This window comes from Anoplopoma fimbria, chromosome 1 (assembly GCF_027596085.1).
Source record: "Anoplopoma fimbria isolate UVic2021 breed Golden Eagle Sablefish chromosome 1, Afim_UVic_2022, whole genome shotgun sequence".
NCBI lineage: Eukaryota > Metazoa > Chordata > Actinopteri > Perciformes > Anoplopomatidae > Anoplopoma > Anoplopoma fimbria.
In genome coordinates this window covers 5,068,980-5,084,175 of record NC_072449.1, presented here as the reverse complement: position 1 = coordinate 5,084,175, position 15,196 = coordinate 5,068,980, and the positions used below count along the sequence as shown (strand labels likewise).

General features: G+C 37.2%; 2 protein-coding genes across 2 annotated transcripts; both read left to right on the top strand.

Moving 5' to 3' along the window:
* The first annotated feature begins 1,106 nt into the window (after positions 1-1,106).
* Positions 1,107-6,641, top strand: dmac2 (distal membrane arm assembly component 2). The gene is made up of 6 exons (XM_054603009.1): positions 1,107-1,191; positions 2,542-2,732; positions 3,954-4,034; positions 4,886-5,025; positions 5,217-5,379; positions 5,470-6,641. The coding sequence occupies exons 1-6, from the start codon at positions 1,174-1,176 to the stop codon at positions 5,642-5,644; spliced, it is 768 nt and encodes a 255-aa protein (XP_054458984.1). The 5' UTR covers positions 1,107-1,173; the 3' UTR covers positions 5,645-6,641.
* A 1,210-nt stretch (positions 6,642-7,851) lies between these two features.
* sirt2 (sirtuin 2 (silent mating type information regulation 2, homolog) 2 (S. cerevisiae)) lies at positions 7,852-14,990 on the top strand. The gene is made up of 16 exons (XM_054597726.1): positions 7,852-7,996; positions 8,119-8,162; positions 8,288-8,336; positions 9,014-9,124; positions 9,231-9,272; positions 9,393-9,499; positions 9,934-9,990; positions 10,151-10,219; positions 10,304-10,433; positions 10,517-10,576; positions 10,764-10,819; positions 10,919-10,995; positions 11,260-11,311; positions 11,423-11,490; positions 12,103-12,169; positions 13,801-14,990. The coding sequence occupies exons 1-16, from the start codon at positions 7,981-7,983 to the stop codon at positions 13,942-13,944; spliced, it is 1,149 nt and encodes a 382-aa protein (XP_054453701.1). The 5' UTR covers positions 7,852-7,980; the 3' UTR covers positions 13,945-14,990.
* The last annotated feature ends 206 nt before the right edge of the window (positions 14,991-15,196 follow it).

Here is a 15,196-nt window from a genome sequence, read left to right as displayed (position 1 = left end):
AGCTGTTGGCTGTCACCTTGGGGTGATTGAGTTGAATAGTGCATGATATATTTTTGCACAAATCAAGAGTGAGCTGAAATATTTATTGCATGGGAAATTATTTCAGTAGTGATACATCAATGTTTTTTTTTTCGTCTTGCAATATATAGTCTATTCATATTTTTCAGCGCAGGGTGTCACAGTATTGTCCTCTAACAATGTAGGCCGTTTGCTGGCGCTGCTCACAAATGGTGGCGCCATGGTAGTCATGGTGACCTGGGCATCATTTCAGTGGAGACAGCGGTCACCTGGGATGTCCAGCTCCTGGTCCAGGGCTCCTAACAGGAGAGCAATCCCTGTTACATCAAGGGGGAATTATTAAATGTGATCAGTTTTAAATAGTGTTTTGATAATGATTATTATTATATTCCTTTATTGATCCCCATGGGGGAAATTCAAGTGTTGCAGCAGCTCAACTACACAGACACAGACAATAAATACACATACTATACAACTACACAGACAATAAATACACATACTATACAACTACACAGACACAGACAATAAATACACATACTATACAACTACACAGACACAGACAATAAATACACATACTATACAACTACACAGACAATAAATACACATACTATACAACTACACAGACAATAAATACACATACTATACAACTACACAGACAATAAATACACATACTATACAACTACACAGACACAGACAATAAATACACATACTATACAACTACACAGACACAGACAATAAATACACATACTATACAACTACACAGACAATAAATACAATAAATACAACATACTATACAACTAACACATAATACAACTACACAGACAATAAATACACATACTATACAAAAAAAATACCTGAAAAATGTGAAAACTAATCATTATTATTTAACATTACTCCCTGTAGTCAGTCAGTTTGAGAGTGTAACACATGTTTATATTTATTTTTTGTATTTATTTGCTTGTTATTTTGCTTATTTTGTGCTGCTGCTCTGGTGTGAGGGCCTCTCCTCCCTCATAGGTCAGCTCAGGTTAATCTGGTCTGCGTCAAAAACGTGCGTGTAGCGACACCTAGCGGCTGACCTGGTGAACAACATGTGCCCGTAAACGCGAAAGAGCAATGTTTGTCCCTCACGACTTCCCGTAGAACGCAGCTGTCATGTCAGCCCCCTTCATGGTGAGTTACCCTTCACATTTCGACTAATAATACCAGTTTAGAGTAGATTTTAATGTATGATTTAACATGCTGAATGTGGCTGTTTGCTATAGTTTAACGGTGTAACACTGTATTAGTCATTAAATCTTTATTTGGGGTAAAAATGTAAATATATTCAGATATATATCTGAATGCATGTGACGTAAATGGGGTTCATACAGCAAAAGCGCTGTTTTTATTATAATTATTTTATTTTATTTATTTATTTAGAGTACCAGTCAAAAGTTTGGACACACCTTCTCATTCAACTACTTTGAAGAATGTAAAATATAAAACATATTCTGGTTTGTTGAGCATTTGTTTGTTTACCACATAATTCCATATGTGTTCCTTCATAGTTTGGATGTCTTCAATATTAATCTACAATGTAGAAAAAAATAAAAATAAAGAAAAACCATTGAATGAGAAGGTGTGTCCAAACTTTTGACTGGTACTGTATATATATATATATATATATATATATATATATATATATATATATATATAAAAAATAAATAAAAATAAAAGTAAAAATAAAAATAAATAAAAACCATTGAATGAGAAGGTAAACTTTTGACTGCTACTATATAATAAATAAAAATAAAATAAAAATAAAGAAAAACCATTGAATGAGAAGGTGTGTCCAAACTTATGATTTGACAGATTTAACTATAAAACATCATATAAACTCATTAAAACTACACCATTCAAAGTAATGCATCCATAAGGCTATAATAACTATAATTATTCTGTCTGTATTTATAAGATTTTTTTTTAGTCATTGTGGATTTTTTATTTTTCTTACTTACTTATTTAAAATACTTGTTTGTTTTTTCTACTATGTACCTTGTTTCCACTATATCTATGCTGCTGTAATCATGTAAATTTCCCCGCTGCGGGACAAATAAAGGATTATTTTATTTGATCTTATTTTATAATAATCCAAAATATGATATATAAAACACTGCAGATTAATATTAAAATACATACAGTACCAGTCAAAAGTTTGGACACACCTTCTCATTCAACTACTTTGAAGAATGTAAAATATAAAACATATTCTGGTCCAGTTTGTTGAGCATTTGTTTGTTTACCACATAATTCCATATGTGTTCCTTCATAGTTGTCTTCAATATTAATCTACAATGTAGAAACAAATAAAAATAGAAATAAAGAAAAACCATTGAATGAGAAGGTGTGTCCAAACTTTTGACTGGTACTGTATCTCATGTCTGTTTTGCTTATTCTTTACTTAGACTTTACCAGATAACAACTATGAAAAATATATATATTTTTTTTTCTTAAATATCTCTCCCATGTCTCCCTGTTCAGTCTCTACACAGGTGTTGCCAACGGGCGGCTCTCCTCACCGTTGCCAGGCGACCGTGGAGCTCCAGCTCGGTGTCCCCCCCTTCTCTGCCCTCCAGGTTCCTCCTCTACCTCACCCAGCGTTTCTACGATGTGGAGATGCTCCTGAGCTGGGGGTCCAAGCAGAGGAGGAAGGGGATTCAGAAGAAGAATGTGTAGGGAACCTTATTGGCTTCTGAACCTCGAGATGCATCCATACCAGTCCATGCATCCATACCAGTCCATGCATCCATACCAGTCCATGCATCCATACCAGTCCATGCATCCATACCAGTCCATGCATCCATACCATACAAAGCTTTGTGCAACAAACACCTTCCTGATTTCAATGTTATTTAGTCTCATATGTTTGCAATAAAAGTTCAACAGGCCTGCAAGATATTTCTTAAATATTTAGAATTTAGATCAGCAGCACTGTATCATATGTACAGTACCAGTCAAAAGTTTGGACACACCTTCTCATTCAATGGTTTTTCTTTATTTTTATTTTTTATTTTTTTCTTTTCTACATTGTAGATTAATATTGAAGACATCCAAACTATGAAGGAACACATATGGAATTATGTGGTAAACAAACAAATGCTCAACAAACCAGAATATGTTTTATATTTTACATTCTTCAAAGTAGTTGAATGAGAAGGTGTGTCCAAACTTTTGACTGGTACTGTAGATGGTATTGTACAACATGCTGCAGTAAATTAGTTAATAATGTTTTGTTAAAAAATATATTTTGCACAGGTTTTCAAGCATACAAAAAAATATTTGCTCATACTCAGTCAGGGCCTGATAGTTTTCCCACAAACTAGAAAAGCCCTCAGCCCAGCCATGACCCATCTACTGCATCCAACAGCGCCCTGAATTATCAATAAATAAATTACACACAGGTTTTGAAGGAGTCTTTAATGGAGACTAGACTTTTGACTCAAATTGTGAAAGACAGATTCCTCTGCAGTGGTATGGGAAAGTTTGCCTTGGTGGAAAGCCAAATATTACTTTGCATTTAAAGCGTTTTGTTTTTGAAGTTTATTCCAAATGTCCACTGTTGCCTTATGTGTTTTAACTACATTTATGTAACATTTCATACAAGTCATGACGTGATGGGAGAATAGTTTTCATTAGTTCATTTATTTTATTGTATTATTACTTGGCATCAAATGGAAATGTTGTCATATTTATGATTATGTATTTCTAGCATACATTGCCATGTTTTTCAATTGTTCTCCTCTCTTTTTATCCAGCTCATCACAAGTCTTCTTTAGGCTTTGTGCTCTGAAATAATGGTTGTCACAAAGTGCTTTAAGCTCCATTTTCAGACGCAGTTTGTCATGTGACTGTAAATATTGAACCATCACTGCTTTTTTCCCTGTCTCTCACAGTTACTATGGCTACACTCAGAAGTTCTATGGTGCAGACATAGCAGCAGCGTATTACATCTTGAGTCTGAGGGGAGGATTTAGGTAAGTGCACCGCTACCTCGTGTCTGTACTGATTGTCATATGATTGCACTGTAGATGTAATATCTCTTTTCTTACTACAGCCTTCAGGTTCCATTGAGCTTTCGGTGATCACACATAAAATGTTATTACAACTCTTAAACATATCATGACAGCTGAACCTGTTGTTTACGGGTTTGACATTGCAATTTCCTTTTTTCCTGTGTAAGAACGCTGCAGTGAAGTATTCATGTTCGGCTACAAGTAACAATTATTTTCAGCACTGATTCATTTGCCAATTCAGATAATTCAATCTATTAACTGTTTGGTTTATAACATGTCAGAAAATTGTGGGAAATGCCCATCAAAAGTTCCCAGGATGGCTTCTTCAAATCTTTGTTTTAGCGTACAAATTTGAATGTACCTGATATGAGACAGAGCAAATTTAGAAAACCCTCGCTTTATAAAGAGATTGTTTGGAGTTTTGGCTTAAAAAATGACAAATAACAAATGATCTAAAATAGTTTATTCATTTTTCTGTTGACTGACTTATTGATGGGGTGTTTATGTTTTACTTCTTGGATCTGATGCCATAACAGAATGACTTCCTGTATGCTATCGGCTGGTTGTCAGACTCTTTATTGGCATATAATGTCTTTAATGAGTTCACAAGCATTGAACACATTTAAAAAGATTGTTTGGTCCCTGAGTTCTCCTGGCTTTAATTATCATATTAAGCTATTTTGTTTGCAGCATAAGTGGCTAGCTGTAATATGTTTGTAGATAATCTGTAATAATGCAGCGGAGATGACAGTTTAATAGCCGTGTCTCAAATGTGCCGCTCTGATCCAGTTGTCATGTGATCGTCTGCTTAGGTTTGTTGGCCAGTCAGAGTGGTTCCAAGCAAACCGGAGGGGCAAATTCAGTTGGGACTTCTTGAATCACAAAGAAACACTCCTAGAGGAAGTGAACATGAGCTACACAGTCATCAACTTCAGTGGACTGGTGAACCTGGGTAATGAGTTCTAACTCAGCCTTGTTTTTTTTTTTGTTTCTCTTTATTTTTTCCTTTAAAAAATCCCTCTTTCTTTACTATAACCTACCTTTCTAACTGTGATACTCTGTCAGGCACATGTACTTTGAATTCATTTCAATAATATTTCGAATGCGTGTCCATTGTTATTGATCCGCTTCGTTCTCTCTCAGAGGGGCAGAAATCTTTGCGGACTCTGTCGGTACGAGGATGTCCTGAAGTGGACGACTGGTTCCTGGCCAGGCTCCACATGTTCCAGGACACTCTGGAGGAGCTGGACATCTCTCACTGTCCTCGCATCACTACAGGCGGCCTGGCTGCACTCAGGAATCTCAAGTAAGTATCCAAACACTTATAACAAGGTAGTATTTTTCAAAACAGTACATTTGTATTAAGTTCTTCCCTGTTTGTGTTTGTGTGTTGCAGGGGACTGCGGCGTCTGGACGTGTCGTCCCTCCCCGGGATCTCAAGTCCTGGGTTGTTGGTTATCCTGCTGGAGGAGATGTTACCACAGTGCCAGGTCGTCGCCAATGGCTACGACCACAGCCTGAGGCAGGAGGGAGGAGAGGAGATAGAAGAGCACATGCAAGGGCAGCGGTAGGGAACGGGAATCAGAGGAACCAAGAGACTGGGTTTGGAAAGAGAGAGTCCTCTGGGAGAGCTTCGCTGTCAGTTCAACCGTCTTCTGACAGAACGGGCGCCGATGGAGCAAAGAGACATGTACAGAAAACATCTTGCAGGAATTCAACCGTCACAGCTTTTTTCAGGTTTGGACTAATTTGGTTGTCACAGATAAAGTCCAGTCCATTTTTCCAGTTGACTTGTGCACCAGTCATGATCATGGATGTATAAAAAGAACTACGTCCGAGGTTGCGCCCCGTTCTCAGCGGTGCATGAAGCAAAAAAGTTGGACTTCTGAGTTCATAATTTGGATGGAAACACCTGAATCTTCATCATCCATGGGTCCCATAGAGCAAGCGGACTAATGTTTCCTTAACCCTGCCTCCCAGCCCTCGTCCCGGCCTCGATCTCTGACTCATTCACATGAACAGAGGAAGGAAATATCTCTGGATTTTGGCTATTGGAGCATTTTGCAACTTTAAGGACCTTATGATTTAAATAAGGGCTTATCCTGTGTTCTCACTGAGAAGTGTATTGAGCTTTAATAAGAAAAATCCACTGAGTTACAGACGTGTCTTTCCGAAAGTATGTCTATGGGAAAAAGTTTCACATGACCGACCCTGAAATTCCATCATTTGGCCACTATGTAAAATTCACTTTAAACATGAACCAGTTATTCACTCTTATTCGATTGGACACTGGCAACATCCAATTAGACATGAGCATGTGAAAAAGAAAAAAAATACAGTAAGTGTTGAAGAATAATGTACTACCACAATTTTATTGAATTATTTGGCTTTGTAATCTAAAATACAATACATGTCATCATAGTCTGCTTGTGTTGTTTCCACCCCAGAATCAACTTGTTGTCTAGAGTGTACACAGTTATGATGTAAATGCAAAATCATCTTTGTTTCAAGCAAATTAAGCTTTATCTGCAAATGTGGTTATGGTGTAATCTTCTTAAATATGAATGTACAGAATAAATATTTTATTGTAAAATATGGTCATTGCAAATGTATTATCTTTACGTAGAAATTCACAAGTCCTGTTAACAATGAAAACCATGTGGCCACACATCTTCGTATGTTTGTATGTATGTATGTTCTAATCTTCACAGTGGAGGCTTATATGAGGAAAATAAAGCCCATAATCCAGTATGAGCCTCGTACTGCAGCGATGTCAGACCGTACAGTGGGACGAAGACAACAGTAAGACCGGGAGACGAGAGTGGATGCGGGATGAAGAAATCCCTGCTACTTTTGTATGTAAAGAAGTCTTCTGCAATGAGTTGATAGTGTAAACTTGTTTATATGAACTAATTATACAGTACCAGTTAAAAGTGTGGACACACCTTCTCATTCAACTACTTTGAAGAATGTAAAATATAAAACATATTCTGGTTTGTTGAGCATTTGTTTGTTTACCACATAATTCCATATGTGTTCCTTCATAGTTTGGATGTCTTCAATATTAATCTACAATGTAGAAAAAAATAAAAATAAAGAAAAACCATTGAATGAGAAGGTGTGTCCAAACTTTTGACTGGTACTGTATAAATACACGATTATCAATGATCCAATGGTATAACACTGACAATAGCCACTCTGCATTATAATTATTTATTTCTTTTGATAGGCTACTTTTACAGAAGATACTTCTGATATTATTTTTAAATCTGGAATGCAGGACTTTTACTTGCAATTTTTAAACTGTGATATCGCTTCTTTTGCTTAAGTAAAAAAATTGTTTTACCACTGTTGTTGTAAAGTAGAATATATATAAATGTATATATATACAGTACACGTGAAAAGTTTGGACACACCTTATCATTCAACTACTTGTGAAGAATCTAAAATATAAAACATATTCTGGTTTGTTGAGCATTTGTTTGTTTACCACATAATTCCATATGTGTTCCTTCATAGTTTGGATGTCTTCAATATTAATCTACAATGTAGAAAAAATTAAAATAAAGAAAAATCATTGAATGAGAAGGTGTGTCCAAACTTTTGACTGGTACTGTACATCTTACTGTTTATACTATATACAGTACCAGTCAAAAGTTTGGACACACCTTTTTTTATACCCACTATAAAGTGTGAGTTTAGAATTTTAGGTGATGTTTTCAGTGGTAGGAACCTTTGTGTCTTGGGGGGTCACAGAGAACACGGACGGTATTTCCGACGGACCACAACACGGAAGTCCAGCCGAATGTTCGCTGTAGTAGAAAACCTGTCGTAACTCCGTGAAATCTGGGCTTTGAACTCATTGTCATTCGGACCCTGGTGGTTGAGGGTCTCAGTAGACGGTTCAATGTCTGATTCCTCAGGTAGGAAGTCTGATTTATGAATGGAATAACAGCTTTGTGGCTGCTACATTAGCTAGCTAGTTTAGCTTGTTGTGAAGCTAACAGAGACACATCTGTTGAGGTATTTGTTTTTGCATTTGCAGAACTTCCTAAAGAAGAAGAGGAGGAGGTTTCACCTGAACCAGAGGTGAGAAACACATGAGTGTTAGCAGATAGTCATGTTATGTGGGCTTCTTTCTGGCCTTTTCCAAACAAAGCAGTGGTCTGATGTCATTGATGTCATTAAAAACTCATGTTTTGTGTGTTTTGCAGGACCAATCCGACGACAGCAGTGGGGAAGAGGCTGCAGGAGACACAGAGAGTATGTGGAAACAATGGCAGGGGTGCAGACAAGATCAATAGAAAGTTACACTCTTTTACAGTTACATTACATTACAGTCATTTAGCAGACGCTTTTATCCAAAGAGACTTACAATAAGTGTATTCAACATAGGTATTCAAGAGAACTACTAGTCACCAGAAGTCATAAGTGCATCTCCTTTCTTAAACAAGCATCTTAAAGCATAAACCAGAGCAAAAGTACAATAGTGCAGACTAATATGCAAATTAAACTACGAATACAATAAGTGCAACAAACTAATACGAATACAATAAGTGCAACAAACTAATACAAATACAATAAGTGCAACAAACTAATACGAATACAGTAAGTGCAAAACAAACAATAAGTGTAACAATAAGTGCAACTAAACTAATATGAATACAATAAGTAAACTAATAGTGCAATAAGTGCAACTAATACGAATACAATAATAACAAACTAATACAATAAGTGCAACAAACTAATATGAATACAATAAGTGCAACAGACTAATATGAATACAATAAGTGCAACAGACTAATACGAATACAGTAAGTGCTAAGTGGAAGGCTCAGGGTAGTACTTCTTGACTGAAATTGATTTGATCTGCATACTCAGTGTTTGTGTTTCTACTCTTGAATGCATCATCATCTGGTTCTCCTTTGTGTTTTTTCCAGTGGATTTCCTGCGTAACCTCTTCTCCAGCACCCTCGGTCTCGGCTCGGCAGACAAAGTTCTGGATGAGCTGACTCTGGATGGAGTGGCGCAATACATAAAGAGCGGCAAATGTGAGTGCTTCAAGTTGGCTCGTGCATAATTTGATTTATTTACTGCTTTACAAGCCTGTTACCATAAAGCACTTTATATTATTTATGTATTTCTGAATCCTAACAGGTAAAAACATCATCTGCATGGTTGGAGCAGGAATATCCACATGTGAGTATCTTAGTTTTAATAACACGAAGAAATAGCGACAGTATCAAACTACTTTCAGTATTCATTGTTTTGTTTGTTTGATTTTTAATCTGTAACTGTCTACATCCTTTCCACTCATAGCGGCTGGGATTCCTGATTTCCGCTCACCAGGGACTGGCCTGTATGCAAACTTGAAAAAATATAACCTGCCTTACCCAGAGGCCATCTTCCAGATAGATTACTTTAAGGTGTGTGAACGATTGATTTTTTTGAAAGTTTGAAGAATGACACTATATAACAGCTTTCTTGGAAGTCCTTGACAGTTTTGACGATTAGAAATAATATTGGAACCTTTATTATATCTGTATTTAAGATAAAAGATTTAGCTAGGAAGTCAGCCTCTTGGATTTTCTTTGTTTTGATGTAGTGTAATGCCAAATGCCATGATTATGCCACTTTTATGTTGTCACTTTTAAGAAAAAACTCATCATTGAGTAAATCATTGAGCAGTCAAGTGAGAGTTGGGATTGTAACCAAAACTCAGAAACAAAAACACTAAACGGGATACATTTGTACAGTGATCTGAGGACCATCCTGATTTATGATTTGAGGCAGTGCTTCTCCTTTTTTCACTGTTGCTACAATAAAATAAAAAAAGATTTTTCTGCATCTTCTTTCTCAGAAACATCCAGAGCCTTTCTTTGCCTTGGCCAGGGAGCTTTACCCGGGACAGTTTAAGGTACAAAACCCTTGTTGCTGCCCTGTAGGTCTCATATTGAGTGTTGGAAACACGTATGAAATTAAAAATATATTTGAGTATTCAGGCATAAAATGTTACTAAAGAAAACTGCCTCACATGTTTTTGTTCTCACTTGTGGTTGATTTTTTTTGGTGTTTAGCCGACAATCTGTCACTACTTCATGAAGCTTCTGAAGGACAAGGGGCACCTGAGACGCTGCTACTCACAGGTAGGAACGAGACTCCACTTCCCATACTGTATGTTTTAATCTTTCTGTTTTTGCATTGACGTTTATATGTGTATGTTCACTCAGAACATCGACACTCTGGAGCGTGTGGCCGGGCTGGAGGGAGATGATCTGATTGAAGCTCATGGAACGTTCTACACGTCCCACTGCGTCAGCTTCACTTGCCGCAAAGAGTACAACCTGGACTGGATGAGAGGTGCCTTTCTGTCTTGTTAGGATTGTTGAGTTGTTGTGATTTCAGCCATTTGTGACTTTAACATCATCCTTTTTGCTTTGCAGATAAAATCTTTTCTGAAGACATTCCTCGATGCGATAAGTGCAGCAGTTTAGTGAAGCCAGGTCAGTGGGTCTTTGTCTCACATTGTTCATTTAGAGTCTATAACATTTTCCTGCGTCATCTTTTTAAAGCCTCATCAACCTTTCTGAACACAATTTGATCATTTTCATACTTTACAAACATGACTGCTAGATAATCTTGTCACTAATAACCTCAGTATCTCTGTGTCCTTTGCTTCTCTTTACCCAGATATCGTCTTCTTCGGGGAGAATCTACCCACCAGGTTCTTCACGTCAATGAAGATGGTGAGCACATGACGGTGTTTTGCTTACATGTTTGAAGATAATTTGATATAACCCCTCTGCAGAAATGAACTCTTTCCACCGTCTTCCTTTACCTGTCAGGACTTTCCTCGCTGTGATCTCCTCATCGTCATGGGGACGTCTCTGCAGGTCCAACCGTTTGCCGGTCTCGTCGGCAGGTACTGCAGATAAAGTTCTATATTCCTGAGATAACTACTGCTGAACACAGACACTGCTGCAGTAAGAATCTGGCAGTGAACTGTAGTCTACCTGCCAGAGAAACTCTCCTGCTTTATGAATAATTCAGGCTTGATGCCAGGTATATTCTTTGTAGTAATGTTTTTGAGCATGATGCTGAGGCGCCCACTCACCCACCTTGTGGAACTTACTGTTTATATTATTTTGTTTGATTGATAGTTTCTTCTTTTTTCCTTGTCATTTAGGGTTTCAAAAAGTTGCCCCCGTCTGCTCATTAACATGGAGAAGGCAGGGCAGGTGAGCCTTCATCACTCCATCAACAATTTCCTGCCCTTATCCACACTCTTCTTTCTGTCATAGATGTATTTCTTGGATTCTCTGTGCAGCATTGTTTGTTTCTCTCTGCAGTCCGATCCTCTGTTTGGGTTGCTGGGTTGCGGAGGAGGGATGGACTTTGACTCAGACAAGGCGTACAGGTGATACAGTGATGCTGCTGCTTCCTCTCTGCAACTGTTTTACCATCTTACCTTTTGTCTTCCCGTTGCAACTTATATCTGATAGCAGGAATTCATATTTCATTTGAATCTGATAGATTGCACTCGATCAAAAAATTTGAGGAAAAAGGTCTTCTGCGAAAATGAAACATTTTAAAAAAACTGAGCCACAATGTTTAGTAATTATTAATATATTAAACATGTGCATGTGTTCTGTGCATCACTTTAAACTTACAACATGCAGTTTACTTCCGCACCACCAGAGGGTGCCAACGCTTCTTCCATGATGATCATATAATGAATTACTAAATTTGTGCTGGTTACACATACTAAATCATTCAGCTTAATATTTGATGTAGTTACTGAGTAACTCACTTTCTCAGTTATCACTCAATAGTTATCATGAAAGTCAAACATTGTTGCTCATCCACAACACCAATGAGAAACTGTCCAGTCATCTCTGACAATGCAGGGTTACACAAACCACGAGAAGAGTGTTGTCATTTTGTGATGTGCAATACTGCTGGAAATGAAGAAGTTTCTTGGAGCCCTGTCCAGGTTTAACACGGTGTCCCTTTTTTTTCTTGTCTCCAGAGACGTAGCTCACATCAGTACATGTGATGACGGCTGTTTGGCTCTCGCTGAGCTGTTGGGATGGAAGGTAAATTACACAATCATCTCCAATAGATCCTCTGCTCATTTTAGGTTGCACTTTTCACTATTTATTACAGAACAATCACTCATGACTTCTGATGAAATATGGCCTGGGAGATAATTACGCCAATATACCACTGCTGTAGTTTGAACTCGATATACTGGCACTGTTTCCTTCATAGGGCTCATAAAAGTTTAGTGGTCTAATGATTGAGGGTACGTATCTGTTATTTTAGGTTGTTGTGCCTCTCATTTCCTCTCTGATTGCATTCTCATTAAATGTGTTACTTTAAGCTCTCCCCATATCCTGCAACACAAACTGAAATACTGTACAGATGCACAGTATCATTAAAGCTTCAATCAATATTTTCTTGTATGACTCTTCCCACACAGTATAAAGTAAACACGAGAAGTTCCTGCTGCTTTAAATTAAAGCATACTAACAGGTTATTTTAAGAAATAATCCTGTTTACAGAAGAAAATCTATTCCTGTAAATCATACCAAACTGTATGTGTAATTAAAATAACTTAAATTAAATAGCTTGCTTAGATGTATGCCACTCAGTATTATCAACTCCATGTAGAATTAAATAATTTGTTATATAAGCACGTTGTATAAAGTTTGTTTAATCTTCAACAACCGAATAACAAAAAACAGAATTTATGCTTTTAAGTTGGAGCTACGTACTGCAACTATTTCTTGGTGAACAACAGCCGAGTCTTGTTCTCATTGTGTGGTTGCTAGGCGATTATCTGAGATGCTAGAGCCATGTAACAACAAAACGTACAGCAGTAATACAAAAGTACTTTCCTTACTGTAAGGAAAATACTTTTTTCAAAAAAAAAGAGAGACTGCCTGTTAAAGACAATCTTGCTGTTTCCTTGCTGAACCGGTTTCTTGAGAGAAATTCAGCAGCAGCATCATAAAACTCACCTGGGTCAAGTCTGTCCCTTTACTTTCTTCGAGACACTTATTATTATTTTGCTCAAACCATCAAAAAAAAGGCTTAAACGAGTAAGTTAAGCACCCTAAAGTCTAAGTTTAAAATTTAGAATTGGAATTTAAAGTTTAGTGCAATCAAATTAAATTGAATCTAGGTCTGAAGTAAAAATTTTACTGATGTTTAAAGAAGTTTAAATTTAATCTTTATTAATTTAAAGTTGCTTATAAAGTTTGGTGCAACATGATTTACATTTGAACCATGATTTACTCTGGTTTAAAAAGTTATCCTTGTTGGTGGACCCAAGCCTCAAGGTTCATTCAACAATAATGATTTTAGTTTGGTTAGTGTGTGGTCTATTTTCCAGATACAGACTTTATAATTATTGGCCATATCAGTAGCTCTCATCCAGACACATCTGTATGGATCCACACTAATATGCCTAAATATACAGTAAACTATTTAGTACACAGTAAACCTGTGGTGTTCTTGTCAGTATAGATCTGCAGCAGAACAAATAAAGGTGAGGACTTTTGAAGTGTCAGGGAAACATATATATAACTTTGCTGTGTGATGTTGTGGTCGCAAGTGGTAGGACTTCTTCTCAAGCTGTTTATCTTAAACACTTTCTGTTCCCCACCATGTCCTCTCATGTCTCCATGCATTAGTCATGTTAAACCCCTTCTCTTCTCTCCAGGCGGAGCTGGAGGAGCTGGTGAAGCAGGAGCACGCCAGGATCGACAGCCAGGACCAGAAAGAGAAGTCCGGTGAGAGCAAAGGAGCTGCAGCCGAGGTGAGCTCTGCTGCATCCGTGGCACCAGAGCCCCAGAAGGAGGAGTGACTTATTAAAAAAAAGCTCCCTTTCTGAGAAAAGCTGCCGTCACAGTGTGGAGATGGCCCTTAAAGGGGAGATGATGATGATGATACCAGGGTTTCGAAGGGTGTTGCGCTTTCATTTTCCACCTGCGGACATTTAATTCTTCTGAACAATCTCACTCTTGACATCCCTGTGTTTTATGCTTCTGATTTTATCAGTTCTTTGCACCTTACTGACGTTAATCTACTTATATATTTTTTGGTTTTGCACAAGTTTACACCTGTCTCAGCTGTACATTTCTTTCAGAGGCAGTTAACTCTATGCATGGGCAGATTTTACTGCCACTTCATTGAGTTTGTGATTTCAGTTTAAGACCCCAGAAAAGATAAACCAGGCTATTGTGTCATTTTTTCTCCCCCCAAGCTGAAATCTAATGCTCTGATTGGTCAACGATCTCTTAAAGGGATCCTATGTTTCACAGAATTAACGTCCTGATAGGAGAGCTGAGGTAGTTGTAAATATAACGGAGGGACAACAGGTTAAGTGGAACTTTTAAAATGTTTTAAATTAACAGTGTTTTTCTTCTTAACAACCTTTAATTGATCTCTATAATTTCTTCTAACACAATGTTAATGAGGCGAGTTAAAGCTTATGGAGCAACAAACTATTAACGAGGTGCACAACATGATTTTGCAGTCAGGACTGTAGTTGATTCTGCTTTTTGAACCTTTGGGGATAGTTTAAGTTCTGCAGAAACACAAGCAAGATAACAAGACAAGAATTGCTAAAATACGTACAAGAAGTAGTTTCATAGGAAACTAATTGGGTTATCTGGAAAAAAAGCATGAATTGTTGCATAATGAAATAAAAATACACATTACCATCTGTACAAAATATTGGAAACAATACAAAAACCTTGCAATAAATTTGACCTTTGTAAAGCTGATAATATTGATTTTTGTTGAGACTGTGTCAGAGAGGAGCTGATTCATCTCAGTGGTCCTTTCTCATCCTTTAGCTAGCAGCAGATCTAAATGTATGCAGTCTATAGAAACAGATTGCACCCTGGATTATGATAAACTATGCCAATATTTGCTGCTAACATGGCTAAATTAAAAAATGCGATAAAAATGTGCTGGTCTCTGGCTTCAAAATTCAAATAACCTTATTGAAAGTGATATTTATTTAGGCTAACACCCTTAAGGGTTATTAGTTGCGCTCACTATTGGCTTCATTGGTGCCAGCCATGTTGGTCATTGCCACTGTGCAGATCTTG

Excerpts from the sequence above, each read along its gene's own strand:
- sirt2 (XM_054597726.1), top strand. Across the intron at positions 11,312-11,422 it reads ACATGGAGAAGGCAGGGCAG|TCCGATCCTCTGTTTGGGTT; the intron begins GTGAGCCTTCAT and ends TTCTCTCTGCAG. Across the intron at positions 11,491-12,102 it reads GACTCAGACAAGGCGTACAG|AGACGTAGCTCACATCAGTA; the intron begins GTGATACAGTGA and ends TCTTGTCTCCAG.
- dmac2 (XM_054603009.1), top strand. Across the intron at positions 2,733-3,953 it reads GGGATTCAGAAGAAGAATGT|TTACTATGGCTACACTCAGA; the intron begins GTAGGGAACCTT and ends TGTCTCTCACAG. Across the intron at positions 5,380-5,469 it reads GCTGCACTCAGGAATCTCAA|GGGACTGCGGCGTCTGGACG; the intron begins GTAAGTATCCAA and ends TGTGTGTTGCAG.